Source organism: Centruroides vittatus, unplaced genomic scaffold (assembly GCF_030686945.1).
Source record: "Centruroides vittatus isolate TY-2023 unplaced genomic scaffold, ASM3068694v2 contig_1051, whole genome shotgun sequence".
NCBI lineage: Eukaryota > Metazoa > Arthropoda > Arachnida > Scorpiones > Buthidae > Centruroides > Centruroides vittatus.
The window spans coordinates 558,396-575,899 of NW_027120680.1; the positions used below are offsets into that span (position 1 = coordinate 558,396).

The window sequence follows — 17,504 nt, forward strand, 5'->3', positions numbered from 1 at the left end:
GGTGTCACCAGAAGCTCGCACCAGCTGAAAATCTTATTATGATTTATTCTCTAAATCTAAACTCATACGTCGCGACATCGCATATTCAATACAGCGTTCAAGTTGCTCGAGTGCAAAGATATTACAATTCAACAGTGTTTTATAAAAGAGTTAAAAAGGGTGTCACCACGATATTCCCACCGGGTGTCACCCATGCTAGCTACGCCACTGCCCTGGACAGTGGCGTTGACAAGTCTGTAGGGCACGGGGAGACTTTCTCTGTTCACGGTCTATGTCCGAAGTGGCACGGGTTACAGGTTGGCACAATACACGAAAAATTGTTTTTTTTTTTTTTTTTACGAGTTGACACACGGCGTTTTGGTTATTCGGAACGTTAAAGCAATGCACAGGAAGCTAAAGGTTATAGAAAAGAAATGTTTGCTTGACATAATGTATTAAAAAAATTACTGCGCGAAGTGATAAATGGGAAGAAAGGGACTGAATCTTCATTCAGTCCTTTTCTTCGTTGAAAAATAAACCATCAACGAGTTGGTCTTCTTCTTCTTCTTCAGTGGAATCATGCTCGACTTTCCAAACGCCATTGTCAAACTTCTAGGCTTACAGGAAAGCGGCGCTGAACGTCCCACGTACACGTTTTCGCGTTTAAAACTTCGGCCTCAACTTCGCTATTACAAATTCCTCTTTGGATTTTTGGATTTTCAAAAATACAGACATTACTTTAGAATAAATGAATGATTCGACATTTCTATAATTTTATTTACAAAATTAGAAAAAAAGCATTATTTTAACTTAATTAAAAAACTGAAAGTGATCCTGTTTCTAATGGATATTAAATAATTTAATAAAATGATCTTTTCTAAAATATTTCAAACCGATTAACGTTTTACGTAACACGTGACGTAAAAATATGACGGGATCGTAACACGTCACGCGTTCTAAACAATACATTCTAACAATACGTAACGAATTGTTGGAATGCATTGTTGGCTTTTGTAGGCAATTGTTATTAAGCGTAAATTTGTTCGAAAGTTCCGCGTTTCTTTGAGATTTCGCGAAAAAATTGCGATTAAGTAAACTTCGGTAATGTACAGTACGGGACGCAGAAAGGACTCTTTGTGTCGCCTTTCTCTTAGGCCCGCTCGAGAAAAGGGATGGAATCTCCCGTCGGCCTTTTTACTCGAGTTACTTTTTATTCAAACTAACATTTTGTGTCCCCATATTTAAGGCCCGCTCGGACGAAGACAGGAGATTTGACCGGAGGCGAAGAACGTTCCTTGTGTCCCGCATCTTCAAGGCCCGCTCGGACGAAGACAGGAGATTTGACCGGAGGCGAAGAACGTTCCTTGTGTCCCGCATCTTCAAGGCCCGCTCGGACGAAGACAGGAGATTTGACCGGAGGCGAAGAACGTTTCCTTGTGTCCCCCATCTTTAAGGCTTGCTCGACCTTAAAGATGCGGGACACAGGGAGCCTTCTTTCGCCTCCGGTCAAATCCCCTGTCTTCCTTCGAGCGGGCCTTAAAGATGCGGGACACAGGGCTTTAAGGCCCGCTCGGGCGAAGACAGGAGAGGCGGAGAAAGTTTCCTATGTCCCATCTTCAAGGCTCGCTGGAGTGAAGACAAAAGACGGTGAGGCTTAGAGGACTCTGTGTTTTGTATTTTTAAGGTTCGCTCGAGTAAAGAGGCCAATCAGAAATGGAGAGGGCTTTCTGTGTCCCGATTTATTAAATCCCGCGCAGGGCGAGTATTTTTTTCTTTTGTTTTTTATTAATGAAGTTCGGTATGAGATTGAACTAAATTTTTTGGCCCTAACGTGCATTTTATTACGACCAGGTGTATTTATAGATTTCCGTCTTTCTTTATTACTATTTGTTGTAATATTGTATCCCTTAGTTTAGTTAGTTAATCAGCGAGTTTTGAATAGCTGAATTTGGAGTATTCAGAGGTAATTATGAATATTTTCATCGTGCGAGTTAGGAAGAACTCGACTCGACAAGCGATGTTGGTCACTTGTGCAGTAGGATTCTTTCCAACTCTTGGTGGAACTCTGAAGCAGCCACCTCCACGTGGTGAGTTCTGGGTTGTCGTTCGTCTGGTAATGACGAACGGCAGGCGAAGAGCTGCTTGTTCCATTCTTATCCATTCGGCCGCTGCTGCATCTCTTATGCCGTTTGACGTTGAAAACCCAAAGTGTATTGGTGTTTCGAGTACAAAATCAAATTTAAATTTATCATAAACTGCTAATAAGCAATTTACGATTGTCCCTCCTGTGATTTATTAATTCTAAAACTGGAATATTTTGTTAAATACATTCTATTATAATAACTCCGGCTTTCTTGACGGGGTTGACTCTTCAGGGGTCGATGAAAGTTTGCGGGGATAGCTAAGACTTTGCAAATATTTAAAATTTTACACATTTTTCTTCTTGCTCTTAAATAAATGTCTTTTAATAATTATATAAGAGGTTATATTATATATAATATAATATTGTATATAGCAGGGGTGGCCAACAAGTCGATCGCGAATCCAATCTTGGTCGATCGCTCGCGATCTCTTGACTTAATGTGTTACACTTGTAATCGAACGTAACGCGCAAACGTAACAGTACGCATGCAGTTGTGACTGGACTCAGAAAAACAGCCATTTAGCTTGGATATTTGCTACTGTCATACGGTAGCTTCTTTTCTTGAAAAAATAAATTGTGGAATTTATATCTTTTCCTTTTAACAGAAATTTGTGTGAAACATATTAGCCAAAAAATTTCAGACATATTTCACATGGAGCAAAAGGCATTAGAAAATGAAATTATAATTTTACAAACTGATTTAATCTTACAAGCCAGAAAATTTGAAGGAGATTTTTGGAAATACGTCAACCGAGAAAAATAGCCCACTATCACCGAATGTAGCGAATATATTTATTCTTGTTTCGGATCTACATACCTGTGTGAATTGGCATTTTCATACTTAAAGTTAACGGAGACTAAACAACGTTCTGTCCTGACTGATTCCCATATTGAAGACTCATTATTATTATCTTCGTCAGGATATACACCTAATTATGACTCCTTGGTTAGAGACATGAAAACGCAGTCCTCCCATTAATGTTAAGATAATAAAATAAATTCTAAATCTGTCTTTATCTGTAGCTATTTTGAATTAATATTGTTAATAATTACTCATGATGTTTTAATTTCCCTGGACGTGAGTTTTTTGGCCCGTTAAATAATTTACCTACGTTAAAAACACGTTTGTTTTTTACGTAGGTAGATATACAGAGTGTTTTAGTACGAGGTGCAATCCTGCGAACTATTGATAGATTAGCGAAAAATAAGTCTGAACCTGATATCATTTTTTCTATGATAAATTTCCTTGGCCCAAAAAAATCGCGAAAGTGAAATCAAATTATCAGCCATACTGTGCATTTTTATAACAACTTTTTCATATTTATGAACAAATAGTACTACAACTTTTACATTGCAATTAATAAAAAAATTATATTTTAAGTTACTAAAAATATATCTTGAAAAAGAGTTGAAAAAGAATCGAAAAATCGAATGTTTTAGGTACCGCCTGTACGGAATAAACTCGTAGATGCAAATATCAAAAGTTGGGTCTGGAAATTTATTTTCTTTATGAGCCTATACCTCGAAAGCTTAATAAGTGATTTAAAAAATAAAAAAATAGCTTTGAACATATATTTTGCTTATCTACCCATAGTTGCACCTCGTACTGAAACACAGTGTATAAACATAGTCTAAATGGGGAGGGGGAGGTGTGAAATACATACTATGTCTATGACGACAAGTCGATCGCGACATATTTTGAAGATAAAAAGTATATCTCACGTACACAAAAGTTGGCCACCCCTGGTATATAGTACATAACATTGAATGGGTCGACAGAAAAAATACTTTTTTTAAAAGGGGACAATACACGAAAAAGATTAGGAACCCTTGCATTAATTGGTCTAACTTTTCATTTTATTGGTTTTTAGGCAACTTGAACCAATCTTCCAACTTACTTTACCGTGTTATATACAAAAGAAGCCGACAAAGTATTTGAATCGTATCAACTTTGTCCTTCCGAGATTTTTCTAATTTCGACGATTTCAACCCAGAAAACCGAAAGAAATTCCTACAATGAGTTGCGTGTATTTTAAAAAGTAACATTCGTGTCTCCTACCATCTTTTATGAGATTGTGTTGTGTAAAGAATGTTTTTATATTATTAATTATTATAAGATGACAAAAGCCTTAATTTTGAGGGTAGTGATTGGTTTTATAAAAATAATCGTAAATGCTAATAACGAGTAATCTTCGTTAAGTCAGATCTCTCTCGAGATCGCCACTATTTCCCCACCTCCTCGATCTTGACTATAGGGACATTGTTGATGATAAAGTTACCGTGCCAAATTTCGTGTTATCGTCTTTAATTTGTCCTGAGATATTAAATGAAATAAACGCCAACATCCGCACTCGCATGCCACATGCATCCACAGATATCTTTCCCGTTAATAGCATTTTCAATTTGTTTCTTTTATAAAACTCATCCCTACTTTCACAATTAAGGTTGTTGCAATTATAAAAAACTAGAAACAAAGGATTACTGCATAGCGATGTTTTTCAACCCCTATTTGGTCATGTGACACTTATAAAATATGGAAGCATTCAAAACATACTTTGTTGGAAAAATTAAAGGCTTACCTATATTATGAAATAATATACGTTTGCTATAATACAATTTTAATGACTACGTGAACGTTTATTTGAGAACAATCTTCCATTTATACTTATACAATACTTATACTATTTATACAACACGATTTTAAACTTGCACGAAACGAAACTCTAAGCGATACTGTGGTTGAAAAACAGTGCTGTACAGGTTAGTGCAATTTGATCTCCAAACTTTTTTGATGACGTACCCCTAAGACGAAAATAATTATAAGTTTTACCCCGTATAATATATTATAAATCATTTTGATTAAGTAACACAAAATAAAAACATTGTGTTTTGACCGGCGCCACATACCTGTTATTACATGTTTAAAAATCGATTGTTTTTGGATACTCGACTACATATTAGGTCAAGGAATTGGAAGGAATGTCGAATCTAAATGATTCTCACTCGTCTCGCAATAAAACTTTTCAAATAAATTAGAAAAATGTACTGTACATATAATATCTATGTTTATGGAATAAATTACTGAGATGGTGTCAATTTCTTACCGAAATAATATATTGTGTAAGAGATATGAGTACTGTACCCATATCTCTTACACAATATATTATTTCGGTAAGAAATTGAAACCATTTTGTTCACGACGCGTTTCAGAATCTAAATAGCCAATTATTTCTAACACGACCGGATTTCAACAAATCTAACCAAACTTGGGCCAAAGGTTATAGATATAACACATAGGAAAGATGGATGGGAGGCCGACAAAGTCTCGCTTGGAACGACTCAGGGCCGGTTTTGGTAGGTACGCAGTGCGTGCATGCACGCTGGCGGCCGATAGTGCACTAAAAAATATAATTTTTCGTACTGTAAATATAATAATCAACTGGCTCCTGCCGGTCGTTATCTAACGCCTTTCGGGGGAGAACTTTTTGAATGATGTATAGTTAATCGGGACACGCCGCCCCTAAACTTTCTATATTTGGTCTCGAGTTTCATGTATCGAACTCCGTTCTCGAGATTAAGGAAGGACAGTCATACGGACGGACGAGCGTGGGAATTTATAGGTCTACAATTTTTTCAAATTACAGCCCAATTTAATGTCATGTCATACATTAATAGTATTTAATTTCCTTTTTTAAATTGATTATTGCTATTAAAATTATGCATTTTTCCATTCCATAACAGTTAAAAATATAGAAACTTTTTACAACAAAATGTCATAATAGATACGATATAATAAAATTATGTGGTGCTAATTGAGAAGTAGTTATAAGTCTTCCTACTAACAGCCTCTTGGCACTATCTTCAATTAATTAATTAACCGAGTGCCAGTGTCCTCGATTTGTCGGAGATTATATCAATCTCCGTTCTATCTTCCGTTCATTTTGATTGGTCGTTCTCCCTCAATCAGGCTTTCCGAGTAGTTGGTCCCTCGTTACTAAACGCAACGAGATTCTTACCTGGAGCGCAAGAAAAGTTCAAATCGAAGACGAATTCGATCTTCCACCGATCATAGGACGACTTCCTTCCGCGATTTACGGTTTCTGTCCGGCAATTTGATATAAACAACGGGTGTCCGACTACAAACGACTTTTACCTGTGTTTTTTTAAACTAATAAATTTTTCCCTAAATTAACCGTTTTTTCGCGTCTTTCGTGACGGGTCAGACCTGTCCGGAACCTCACATTTCTATAAAAATTTTAAACAAATACTAGAAATGACAAAAATAAACAATTTATGTATTTTAGTTCTAAAATACAAATAATACATACATAATACAAATTGATACGATACAAACAATGATAGAAAAACTCGTTTTTTAAATTTTTTATAAACTAACTCTATTCGGCAATTTTTACCGCAAAGTCGTTAATTACTTTATCATAAAAGTCGCCGGTCGTCGACTCCATCGACGTATTTAAAAGCTCCTTTTCTATCGAAAGCGACGCTAGCGACGACAATTTTTCCTCCGACCGAGTGTTCTTGGCCAGTGTATGAATTTGCTTCGTGGTCAAAAAACTGCGCTCAGCAGACTCACTGGTAGATGGTACCGTAAAAATTAATGATATTAAATCATATAATTGTTTTAGTACGTCTTTGTTCGGATCGACATTAATTATAATATGTTTTATGTTTAAGAGTTACTCGTCAATATAGTCCGGACACGAATATAAATATTGCGATTCGCTACGTAATTTAGATAAATCAAAAAATTTCCCATAAAATTTACTTAATTTAAAGAATTAAAACACGCTTGGAAAAATTGTTTTTCATAATATTAAAATTATTAACATCTAAAACTAATAAAAATTCTAAAGATTTTATGTCTGAAAATCTGTCAATATAATTACAGTATAATTAAAAGAAAATTATAATTAAATATAACTTTGCAAAAAAACGTACATAAAAAAACATTGAATACTCTTTACTTTTTAAATCTTAAACAATTCACTTAGTCAGATAGCTCCCTACCCAGTGGCTAAGGGTCGTTGGAAACGTTACACGTGCGTAGCTTCCACCAGCTAAACCGGCTCGAGTTGGTGCTCCGTAAAGCGCATGTGCCAATGCCCTCTAACTGCTTTACACCATTCAGTTATTCTCGCCGTGGAAGCTGACCCGGTTTCGACATTCCTTTCGCCACTGATATTCGAATATACAATAGCAATCTTATCGTTTTTTTTTCACATGTAGTATAGAAATTTGTAATAAGATACATAATGCGGTTATAATAAAATATTAATTAATTTTAATTAATTCAAAGTACGTTAAAATATGAAAATTTATATTTTAGAAAATACAAGGGAAGGTCATTGGAAGGTGGAAGCGGCGCTTCCATCGCTTCCAATGACGGCACGCCACTGATATCTACGGAGACTCGAGAGACTCTACTATGTCATCCAAACGAAGTGAAACTGATTCTTCTACATCAAACAAGAAAAGAAAAACTTTATCTTTGGAATGTAAAGATAACATTATCAAAGACGTCGATACAAAAATGAAAAGAGGTTACAAATTTTAGAAAATATAGACTCCAACGCAGAGCGCATTTCTTCTACAAAACGAGAAATAAAAAAATTATTAGTATGCTACGAGGAAATTTTGAGAGAAAAAAAATTTTTTTGAGCCGTCAGACGAATTTGTTAGATTTTATGAAGCCTTCTACATCAAAATAACTTCGGTTTACGATTTTAATAATATAATTTATTATGCATGTGTATTATCTAAGATTTTAATAAACATTTTTTCTAAATTATTGTTTTCTTTAGTCTCCGGCCCCAATTAAAAATAATTTGTATGTATTTATATGCGAAATTATACCCCGACTTACGCGGTTATCGCGTAAGTTCGGGGTATTACCGTATTTTAAGACACTACGGACTATAAGACGCACCTGAATTTTGGAGGCAATTTTTCAAAGAAAAAAGTTTGTCTTATAGTCCGTAAAATACGGTACTGTATTTGGATAAGACACTTTGATCCGATTCTGTGGCATCCTGTGTATGGTGTTGGATAAAGGTACAGTAGAGAGTCGTTAATCGGAACGCCGGTGACGGCCGGATGGCCGAGCGGCCAAGGTGGCAGCCTACCGCTCTGGGGGACCCGGGATCGAATCCGAACGGGTCGAATAATCCCCAGGAATTTTTCGGGGGGTGGTCCGTTCGGATATGTCGGGCCCCGTCCCTCACCACCCGGTCGCCCCATTGAGGGCCTGGCCGAACCCATAATGGACCTACTAAAAGAGGCCCTCTTAGTGCCCACAGGGCGGAAAGAGTTAAAAAAATCGGAACGCCGGTAATCGGAACGATTTTCAGTCGGACTGTGTCGTGCCGAATCGAACGTTTTTGATACTAGATTTACTTCTAAAGTATAATTTTCATGTTTTTATATTCTTCAATATATTTATTTTTGTTTGTACAAAATGAAGAAATAATTTTTAACGATACGATAGCCTCGATTATTATTATAAAAATTTTCGTTAGGCTTAAAATCGACGAAAATTCAACAGGAAGCGACACGCAACGGAGAAAAATTTGAACATTGGACTGGTTAATATATTTTTTCGTACGTAATCGGTAATCGGAACAAATGACTAATCGGAACAACCCGTCCCCAATTGATTCCGATTTTCGACTCTACTGTAGTGTGATGATTTTACGAATCGCAAATTTTGTACGTTAGTCTCCTACTCTTCGTTGTCGAATCCGCTGTTTTATTCTTCCTGACACTTTCTTTTATTACTTTGGGCCCGGAACCAGACGTTTGACTAGTTCGGACCTAGTAGTGCAACAAGTAAGGGAAACAAAGCAGAAACAGACTCGCGTGGGAAGAATCGGAGAATACGTCCGAAAGTGGAAGCGTGGTGTGTGATTAGTTTTGCCTCTATTTTAAGAAAGATACAAAGAATTGAGAGTAAGGTGGAAGAAAGTTGTTTATCATCTCACAAGTATCCTTCAGGATAACTTCGGGGCCGTGCGGTAGATTTACTCAGTATGATGCGAGTCTTCGAAATGCTGCTCTTAATTGCAGTTTACGCCGTCCCCTTACGGTGCCTCCCGATGCGGCCGCCTCTCTGTATCATAGCACGGCACGGCCCCGGATAACTTACTCTTAAGTTACGTCTATGCGACGTGCGACATTCGTCTTACAAAATTATCGTAGGTGCGAAATGAGCCATTCACTTTAACCCTTTAAGCTCTGCACTTACTATTATTATCATCATTTTCATTATCAACCAACCTCGATTATATTATACGACTTATTGAATCAAATATCTTCTTGTTTAAATGCCTCGAATCTAATATAAATTGTTATCAAGTAAGGTTTTAAATCGAAATACTAAAACATATTTTTTAATTAAATGTTCAAAATACATTTCGCGAGAACTATTCCCAGGAACAAGAAAACGAACCGATTCAACTTGCTCCAAGCCTCTGAACACAGCCTACAATAAGTAGGCTGTGCTCTGAATATGTAGCTACACCCACCAATTTCCCGCCGGACCGCATAGAGCGCTCCGACACGCCAAATTCTCGTCATGTCCTGTTTGTGTTGTCTTATCCGGTTGTTTGAACCCACCAATTTCCCGCCGGGACCGCATAGAGCGGAGCACTCCAGAACTAAGAACTAATAACCGAGAGAGCGTCACATCTTTTTCTTGACTGTTTTTATAAGTTTCTTTTGAGTCCCAGATCGAACATTTCGATAGGTCGATGCCGACTTGTCCCCGCTCTCCAATTGCCCCCCCCTCGTTACGAATTGTAACGAAATCGGAATCTAGATCGTGGGATGAGTCAATCTCGATTGACAATTCGATCTCTATCGAAGATGTTCGATCCTAGTACTCAAATTAATCTATTGTTGAAACCTGAGAAGACCGACTTTCTCGGAAATTTCTACAAACATGTCCTTTTATGGACATAAAATATTCATTTTTCGTTTTCACTTTTCTTTTCGTTTGACGGTTTCCTTTTACAACATAACATTATTTTAATTATTATAATTATTAGTTTCTATTTTTAAAAAATTTTCTTTTCTCTTTTTTGTACAAATTCTAGACCAGGGGTGGGCAAAAGCCGGCCCGCGGGCCGGATCCGGCCCTTTTGCTAATTTTATCCGGCCCGTTGAAAAATTCCGCACGCAAATTTTTTTAAACTCTTTTATGAGATTTTGTTGACATCAACATTATTAGTGTGAGTACTGTATATATAATAGGCGTAATAAAATGGGCGGTCGGCTGACTACACTAGTGTGGACGATGTCGCGACGATCGCTCTCAGGGCGGTTTTTTCGTCGAACACAAAGGAGATCGCGCTAGGTTCGAAATGCATGTGTGGACGGCATATGCTGCACTCCTCTCACTTTTCGAGGGACGACAGGTCGCACCACGCGTATTGTTAATTTTGATTTAGCACTGATCGCATACTCTTTTTTGTTCGAGTCTAATATTAGTTTGCAAATATAAAATTGAAAAGGTGGACTTTTTGTAAGTAAAATTTTAAAACATTGGTTTTATTTTATTGTATTAATTAAATTATTTATTTGTAGACCTTTGTAAAATGAGTCAATCTAAAAAAAGAAAAGTTGATTTGGAATGCAGAAACTTCAATGAAGCTTGGACGGTAAAATATCTTTTTACAAACATTAATAAGAAAGCAATTTGTTTAGTTTGTCAGGAAACAATTGCTGTTTTCAAAGAATACAATTTAAACAGGCACTTTACAACAAAACATCCAAAATATGCATCACTTTCTTTAAAAGAACTTCAAACTGTAGCAGAAAACTTAGCAAAAAACTTGAATAAGAAACAAAATATTTTTACCAAACAAAGTAATATAGAGAAATCTACCACAAAAGCAAGTTATGTTGTCGCACACAAAATTGCTAAGTTCTGTAAGCCGTTTTCTGAAGCAGAATTTGTTAAACAATGCATGGTACAAGTGTCGGAGATATGTTGTCCTGAAAAGAAACATATTTTTGAAAATGTAAGCCTTTCGAGAAGAACAATAGTACGACGGATTGAAAATATTTCAGGAAACTTACTTGACCAGCTAAGAACAAAAATTGCTGATTTTACCTATTGTTCTCTGGCTTTAGATGAGTCCTGCGATATTACTGATACAAGTCAATTATTAATATTTATTCGCGGCATTAACAAGAAATGTGAAATTAGCGAGGAACTTCTTAGTGTGCATCCAATGAAAGATACAACTACTGGTGAAGACTTCTTTCTCGCTGTTGAAGAGTGTTTAGTTAAAGTAAGTTTAACTTGGAATAAAATAGTAAGCGTCACTACGGATGGTTGTCCTAGTTTAACAGGGAAAAATGTAGGCTTACTTAAACGAATTCGCGACAAAGTAAAAGAGTTACAACCAGAACACGATATATTATTTTTGCACTGCATTATTCATCAAGAAGTGCTATGCAGAAAAGTTTTGAAATTGAATCACGTCGTTACTGTTGTGACCAAAGTTGTGAATTTTATCCGAGGATGTGCCGTAAATCATCGACAGTTTGTTGAATTTTTGAAAGAAATTGAAAGTGACTTCTACGAAATTCCTTATTACACTGAAGTGAGATGGCTTAGCATTGGTAAAGTTTTGGACAGATTTCAATATTTGCTTGATGAAATAGTATCCTTCTTGTCGATAAAAGAAAAACTACATGATTTTCCTGAATTGCAAAATAAGGCTTGGCTAAACGATTTCTCGTTTTCAGTAGATATCGTAAAATATTTGAATGAACTAAATATAAATCTACAAGGGAAAAACCAATTCGCTTTCAATATGCACTCAAACGTCAAAGCATTTATGACAAAACTCAATTTATTTGCTGAAAACTTTAATAATAAATTATTAAATCATTTCCCCTCATTGCAAGCACGGCGAGAATCATTGAAAAATACAGATTTTTTTTAAATATAGTGCAATAACACAAGACCTGCATTCTGAATTCCAAAGAAGATTTCAAGATTTCAAAGCTATTGAAAAACCTTTATCATTAATTAGCCAACCTTTCAATTTCGACGTGCAAGAAGCTCCTGTTGAAATTCAACTAGAACTAATTGACTTACAATCAAATAATTTACTAAAAGAAAATTTTCACTCAAACGAATTGAGTGCTTTCTATGGCGCTTTGAATAACGAACATTTCAAACATTTTTTGAACTATGTTCAAAAATACCTTGTTTTATTTGGTTCGACATATATTTGTGAAAGAACTTTTTCTTTAATGGTTTCCACGAAAAATAAATATCGATCACAAATTACTGACGAAAATCTACACTCGGTATTAAGGATTGCTACAAGTGATTTGGAACCCAATTTTGAAGAAATAATGTCAGATGAACATTCGAGATTTCACGTTTCGCATTAACTTTAAATATTTATTTTAACCTTTGATGTTTTTCTTTTCTTTTTTGAATTCTATTTACTATTATATTTACGAAATGCAATATAAATGTTAAATTGTAATAACTATGTGTCAATATAAAATAATTTGTATCGTTAAGACATAAATAAGTAACAAAATAAAATCTTTCATTGACTGGTTTATCTAATAGCCATTTATTTATAATAATATTTCTTTAAAAATTACGTGACATATTTTATTCAAATTGAAATGATACTTAGTGTTTTTGTCAAAAAAAAAAAAATTGGGCAGGGAAAAAACTCCATCCAAAACATCCGCTTGTGCAAAGCATACGCGGTATAGTCCTCCGGCCCGGGAGACATTTTGAAAATTTCATTTTGGCCCGCGCTTTAAAGTATTTGCCCACCCCTGTTTCTAGACCCATTTCCGAAGCTTCACAGAACCTAGACCATCACTGACGCGCAATTAACTGATTGCCCTGGAAGTCGGCTTCTTTATCAAATGTCACGGCACACCACTGGTGGGCGCATGTTCTTCGGAAACATGTCTATATCTTCACCGTCACGAAAACTAAGGACGCGACTATGCAGACGCGAGCGAGCGAGAAGAGGCGAGACGCGATAAATATCAAACCTGCGAGAACCCGAAAATCGCTCTCGCCAGCGATATATCTCGTTTCTCGCTTGCGTATGTTTTCCTTTGCGAGAACTGTATCGCTCGCGACTAAATTTGCGTCTGTATAGTCGCACCCGACACTACACGAGTGGTAGGTCAGCGACGGGCTGGTCGCATGGGTTTTTTTACGGCCCCGGATAACTTACTCTTAAGTTACGTCTATGCGACGTGCGACATTCGTCTTACAAAATTATCGTAGGTGCGAAATGAGCCATTCACTTTAAAAAAAAAGATAACATGCAGAAAAACCTTCCTCTGGTAAGAAGATAATTTTTAATTTATTAAGAACCTTTTGTAAAATTTCAGGCAGACAAAACATATTCATTCCTTCAAGAAAATTTAATTCTGTTGAACGCATTCGATTAAACTTACGACAATACAAATGGCATTTTCCAATGGAGTAAGAGCGTACAGAATTTCATAAAACGTTGATTATAACGTAAATTTATATACGCGTATTATTTTCTTTCATAATTTTGATTTAAAAATTTTTATGGTGGATAAATTATCTCAGATAAAGGAAGAAAGGTAAACTGTTGTTTAATTCTTTTCCATTTTTGAAGTAACAATATAATTCTGTGTGTTTATTGCAAATAATCTTTAACGAAAGTTAGCAAAAATATAAGGCGGCGTTTGAAAATGGGTTTCTTGGTAATCGTCTGGAAAATAATTTGGCTTTTTGGATTCTTCAACAACGTTTATCTGTGTTATCCGCTGCTGATATACGCAGTTAAAGCGTACTTTTGGTTATCACCTCTTCGATACTTGGACGCTTCGGTCTTCTTACTGGATTACCTTTACGTGGCCATCCACCTTCCTTGCACGATTCTACAGCTCTTCGATCTCGGAGTTGGCCCTCGTTTTTATAACGAAACGACGTATTTTCATTATTTCCGTCCCGTAACTCGTGGCACTTAAAACTTAGACATTGCCGAAATTAAAATTTTGTTTTTATTTTCTACGTATCGAATAGTGTATACAAATACGGAATACTTTTATTATTATTTAATAATTATACAAATAAATCCCCCACTCCGTTGAAGGTTTAGCCGAGTCCATAACGGGATTGCTGAAATGGCTTTCTTAGTGCTCACAGGAGGGAGAGTTTAAAAAATCAATGGTGTCGATGTCAAACCCTGGAAATGCTTACTTTCGATATCAGATGCCACTCGAGACAAATCGGGAATAAAAAAGTACTTAGGTTGTGAAGAAAAGATTTGTATCATCATCAAAATGTAGTTTATATTGATGTTGATATTATTCGAAAAAACGTTTTTGGATATTGTGATGGAGGTTAGCATTTTTCAAGATTGGTTCAATAAATTTACTTATATAATGATGATAAAGTTCGTAACTAAGGTTTATTATACAGCAAGAGAGACAGTGCTTAATATATATTGCACAGGGATGGTACTGGGATGGGCACCAGGCCATCCGTCCTGCCACCCGAAATAACTTATTAGTCTGTCTACGATGACCGTTATCGGAGGATTATTTAAATACGGACCGATTATTTGTCAAATAATTACACGTTTTCACTAAACTTTTTTCTGCTTATGCCATTGAAAATCGATTGCTAAATTTTAAAAATTAGTTTGAAGATAAAATGTTCGGGTGACATTCATCCTAACAACACAATGTTTCGCTCCCACAATAAAAATCCCAGCATCGTTACTGGTCCCCAACTTACCGTACTGAAACGTATTTATTCGGCCGACAAATTGGTTCACCCACAATGACATATTTTACGAACATTTGATCTAGTTCAATGCATATAAGCTTTTCAAAAGTCAACTATTAACAGACTTCCTCGAAATGTAGCCCAAATTATTTTTAAAATGTTCCAAATAGTAAGTCACTCAAACGTAGTAGCCTAGAGCAGTGATCTACAAACTTATTCGATCGCGTACCCCAAGACGAAAATAGTTATAAGTTGTACCTCTATAATATAATATTTTATATATGATCGCGACTGATCACGAGCCTATTTCTTCGGGACGATGACTATAAGATTAGACAGACTGCGGACAGGAGACATACAGTATTTTGAAGGGAAACTTGGAATAACCTCAGTATTACTTTGCGCACCCCACTCTGGAGACCACTGGCCAAGAGCTTACAAATATCTCAATACGCTACTTGTAGTCCAATCTCGCAATCTCGAAAACTAGCAGTATTTTATGAGATAAATGAAAAAAGGGTAAGGTGATACCCGAAAATGTGTTACTGTAAAAGCAGTCATATTGACCAGATTAGCAGTTTGCTATGTACAGTCGGCGGGGTTCTCAATGGTCGTACAAGTGTAACCGATTATTTTTAGACAATAAACTTATTATTATTGTTATATAATAGATTCATAAGATGTGATCGCGTACAGTGAAAATGTTTCTTGGAATATTTTACAACTTTTAAATTTCATTTCCAGTCTAATATACATTACGTGTAATAAACATAATTCAAATAAATACTCTTATCTATTTTGTTTATTAGAATTTATTCAGACAATTAATTTCTATGCGATTTTATTCGGAAAGTCAAAATTTTGAAATTGTAATAGCATTTGCATTTATGAAAATCGTGTAATGAGAAGCATATTTCATTTACTTTTCCCATAACTTCGTGATATCACTGCCTTTTGTCTTTTCTTCCAATCTCCTTTACGAATGAAAGTTCTTTCAGTCTTTACTGAGAGACAAGGATGCTTCTTCAAATATTTTTCATACGCTTTTAATCCCGGCGGAACATTCACATTTTTCAAGTTTTCTGTTGTATCCTTACTGTAAATAAATTATTAATGTCGATTTTTTCATTTAACTTATGCTACTGTATCCAAGTACACCTATCCCTCGTTTTACACGGTACTTCTTTTACACGGTTTAAAATAATTAAACGGTTTAAAAAATAAATGTAGAAAATAAACTGGCTATGATCAAAAGGAACAATTTTTAACTCTAATCTACATCTATATTTCAATCCACCTTATTTATATGTTGTAGTTGATATTTAGGATACTAGGTGACAGTTTTATTTCAATCTGTCAAATAGTAACCGATAAACCGATATAGGGTACTCCCCCATACGCATGAAGTTGCATTCATTGCACACAGTTTTAAACCAGAAAATTCTAATTTTTCATATTCATAAGTAACAAACGATTACATTATTTTTAATTACATTTTTTACATTACATTACACAATTATATTACATTTTCATGAATCTTTCAGATTTTATTTTTTGTTCCTTTGTACTTTGTATTTAATTAATAAAAAAATATATTTTTTCCCTTTCAATATTTTTGTTTGATTTATGTATCTTTAAAAAATTGAAAAAAATTCATAATTAATAAACAACGAAATTATGCGTTTCTTGCATACTTTTCGATTTACACGGTTTTACATTCAAAAAGATACAAATTCGATTTACACGTTTTTCTCAGGAACCTATCTGCCGTGTAAATCGAGGGATAGGTGTATTCTACAATATCGAGATTCTTCTGCAATGTTTCGTAATAATTTTCACGTTGGAATCGTTTCTGTTCGTCTCTAAAATCAGTCCGCCCATTTACGAATAAATCGGCAAAGCATTCGTTGAACGCACCATCTGTAAAATTATAGCGTATGGCGATAAAAAGACACGCAACAGTCTTTAGGATTTCGTGCCACGTGTATATGTTTGGTGTGGGATGAATACGGTACTAAATGAAAAGACAGATGAGTTTTAATGACACCCGTCATTGAATCTAAAGTTTCAATTCCAGTGAATTCTATAAATGGCGTGTTCATCATATAATCCGATGCATTTTCGAAAGGCTTTCCTTAATTTATTCTTCTAATTTAATTTCTTTTCAATATGTAATCTGTTCAGACACCATTATTCTCTAGAGGTTAATGTTACCTTAAGTAGCCAAGATGGCGGACCTTCCGGTAATCTCGATCCAGGTTACTTAGTGACGTCAAGATGGCGGCCATCTTGACTGCGATTTACAATGGAGCAAATATGCATATGATATGCTCCGCGATTTATTAGATACTAAATCCCGATTTTAGAATTTAAGGATTTTGTTAAAATAATTACTATTTCGAAATATTAAAAAATAAAAAATAAACAATAAATATAATGTTATTACTTACGTCATTGTGCATGCTACTGCTGTTTTTTTTTTTCCGACGCTTGGATTGGACAGAAATTGATACCGTTTGACTACATGTCTTTCTCTTCTTTTTTCCGCCCTCGTTTCTACTTTTATCGTTATCATCAGTAGTATTGCCTTCCTCTCTTTTC

At 35.4% G+C, this 17,504-nt stretch overlaps 1 protein-coding gene across 1 annotated transcript; it reads left to right on the forward strand.

Moving 5' to 3' along the window:
• Positions 1-1,996: 1,996 nt before the first annotated feature.
• On the forward strand, positions 1,997-13,588 carry LOC136971642 (general transcription factor II-I repeat domain-containing protein 2B-like). The gene is made up of 3 exons (XM_067266113.1): positions 1,997-2,066; positions 10,724-11,748; positions 13,529-13,588. Exons 1-3 carry the CDS (start codon positions 1,997-1,999, stop codon positions 13,586-13,588), a joined length of 1,155 nt encoding a protein of 384 aa, XP_067122214.1.
• Positions 13,589-17,504: the final 3,916 nt, after the last annotated feature.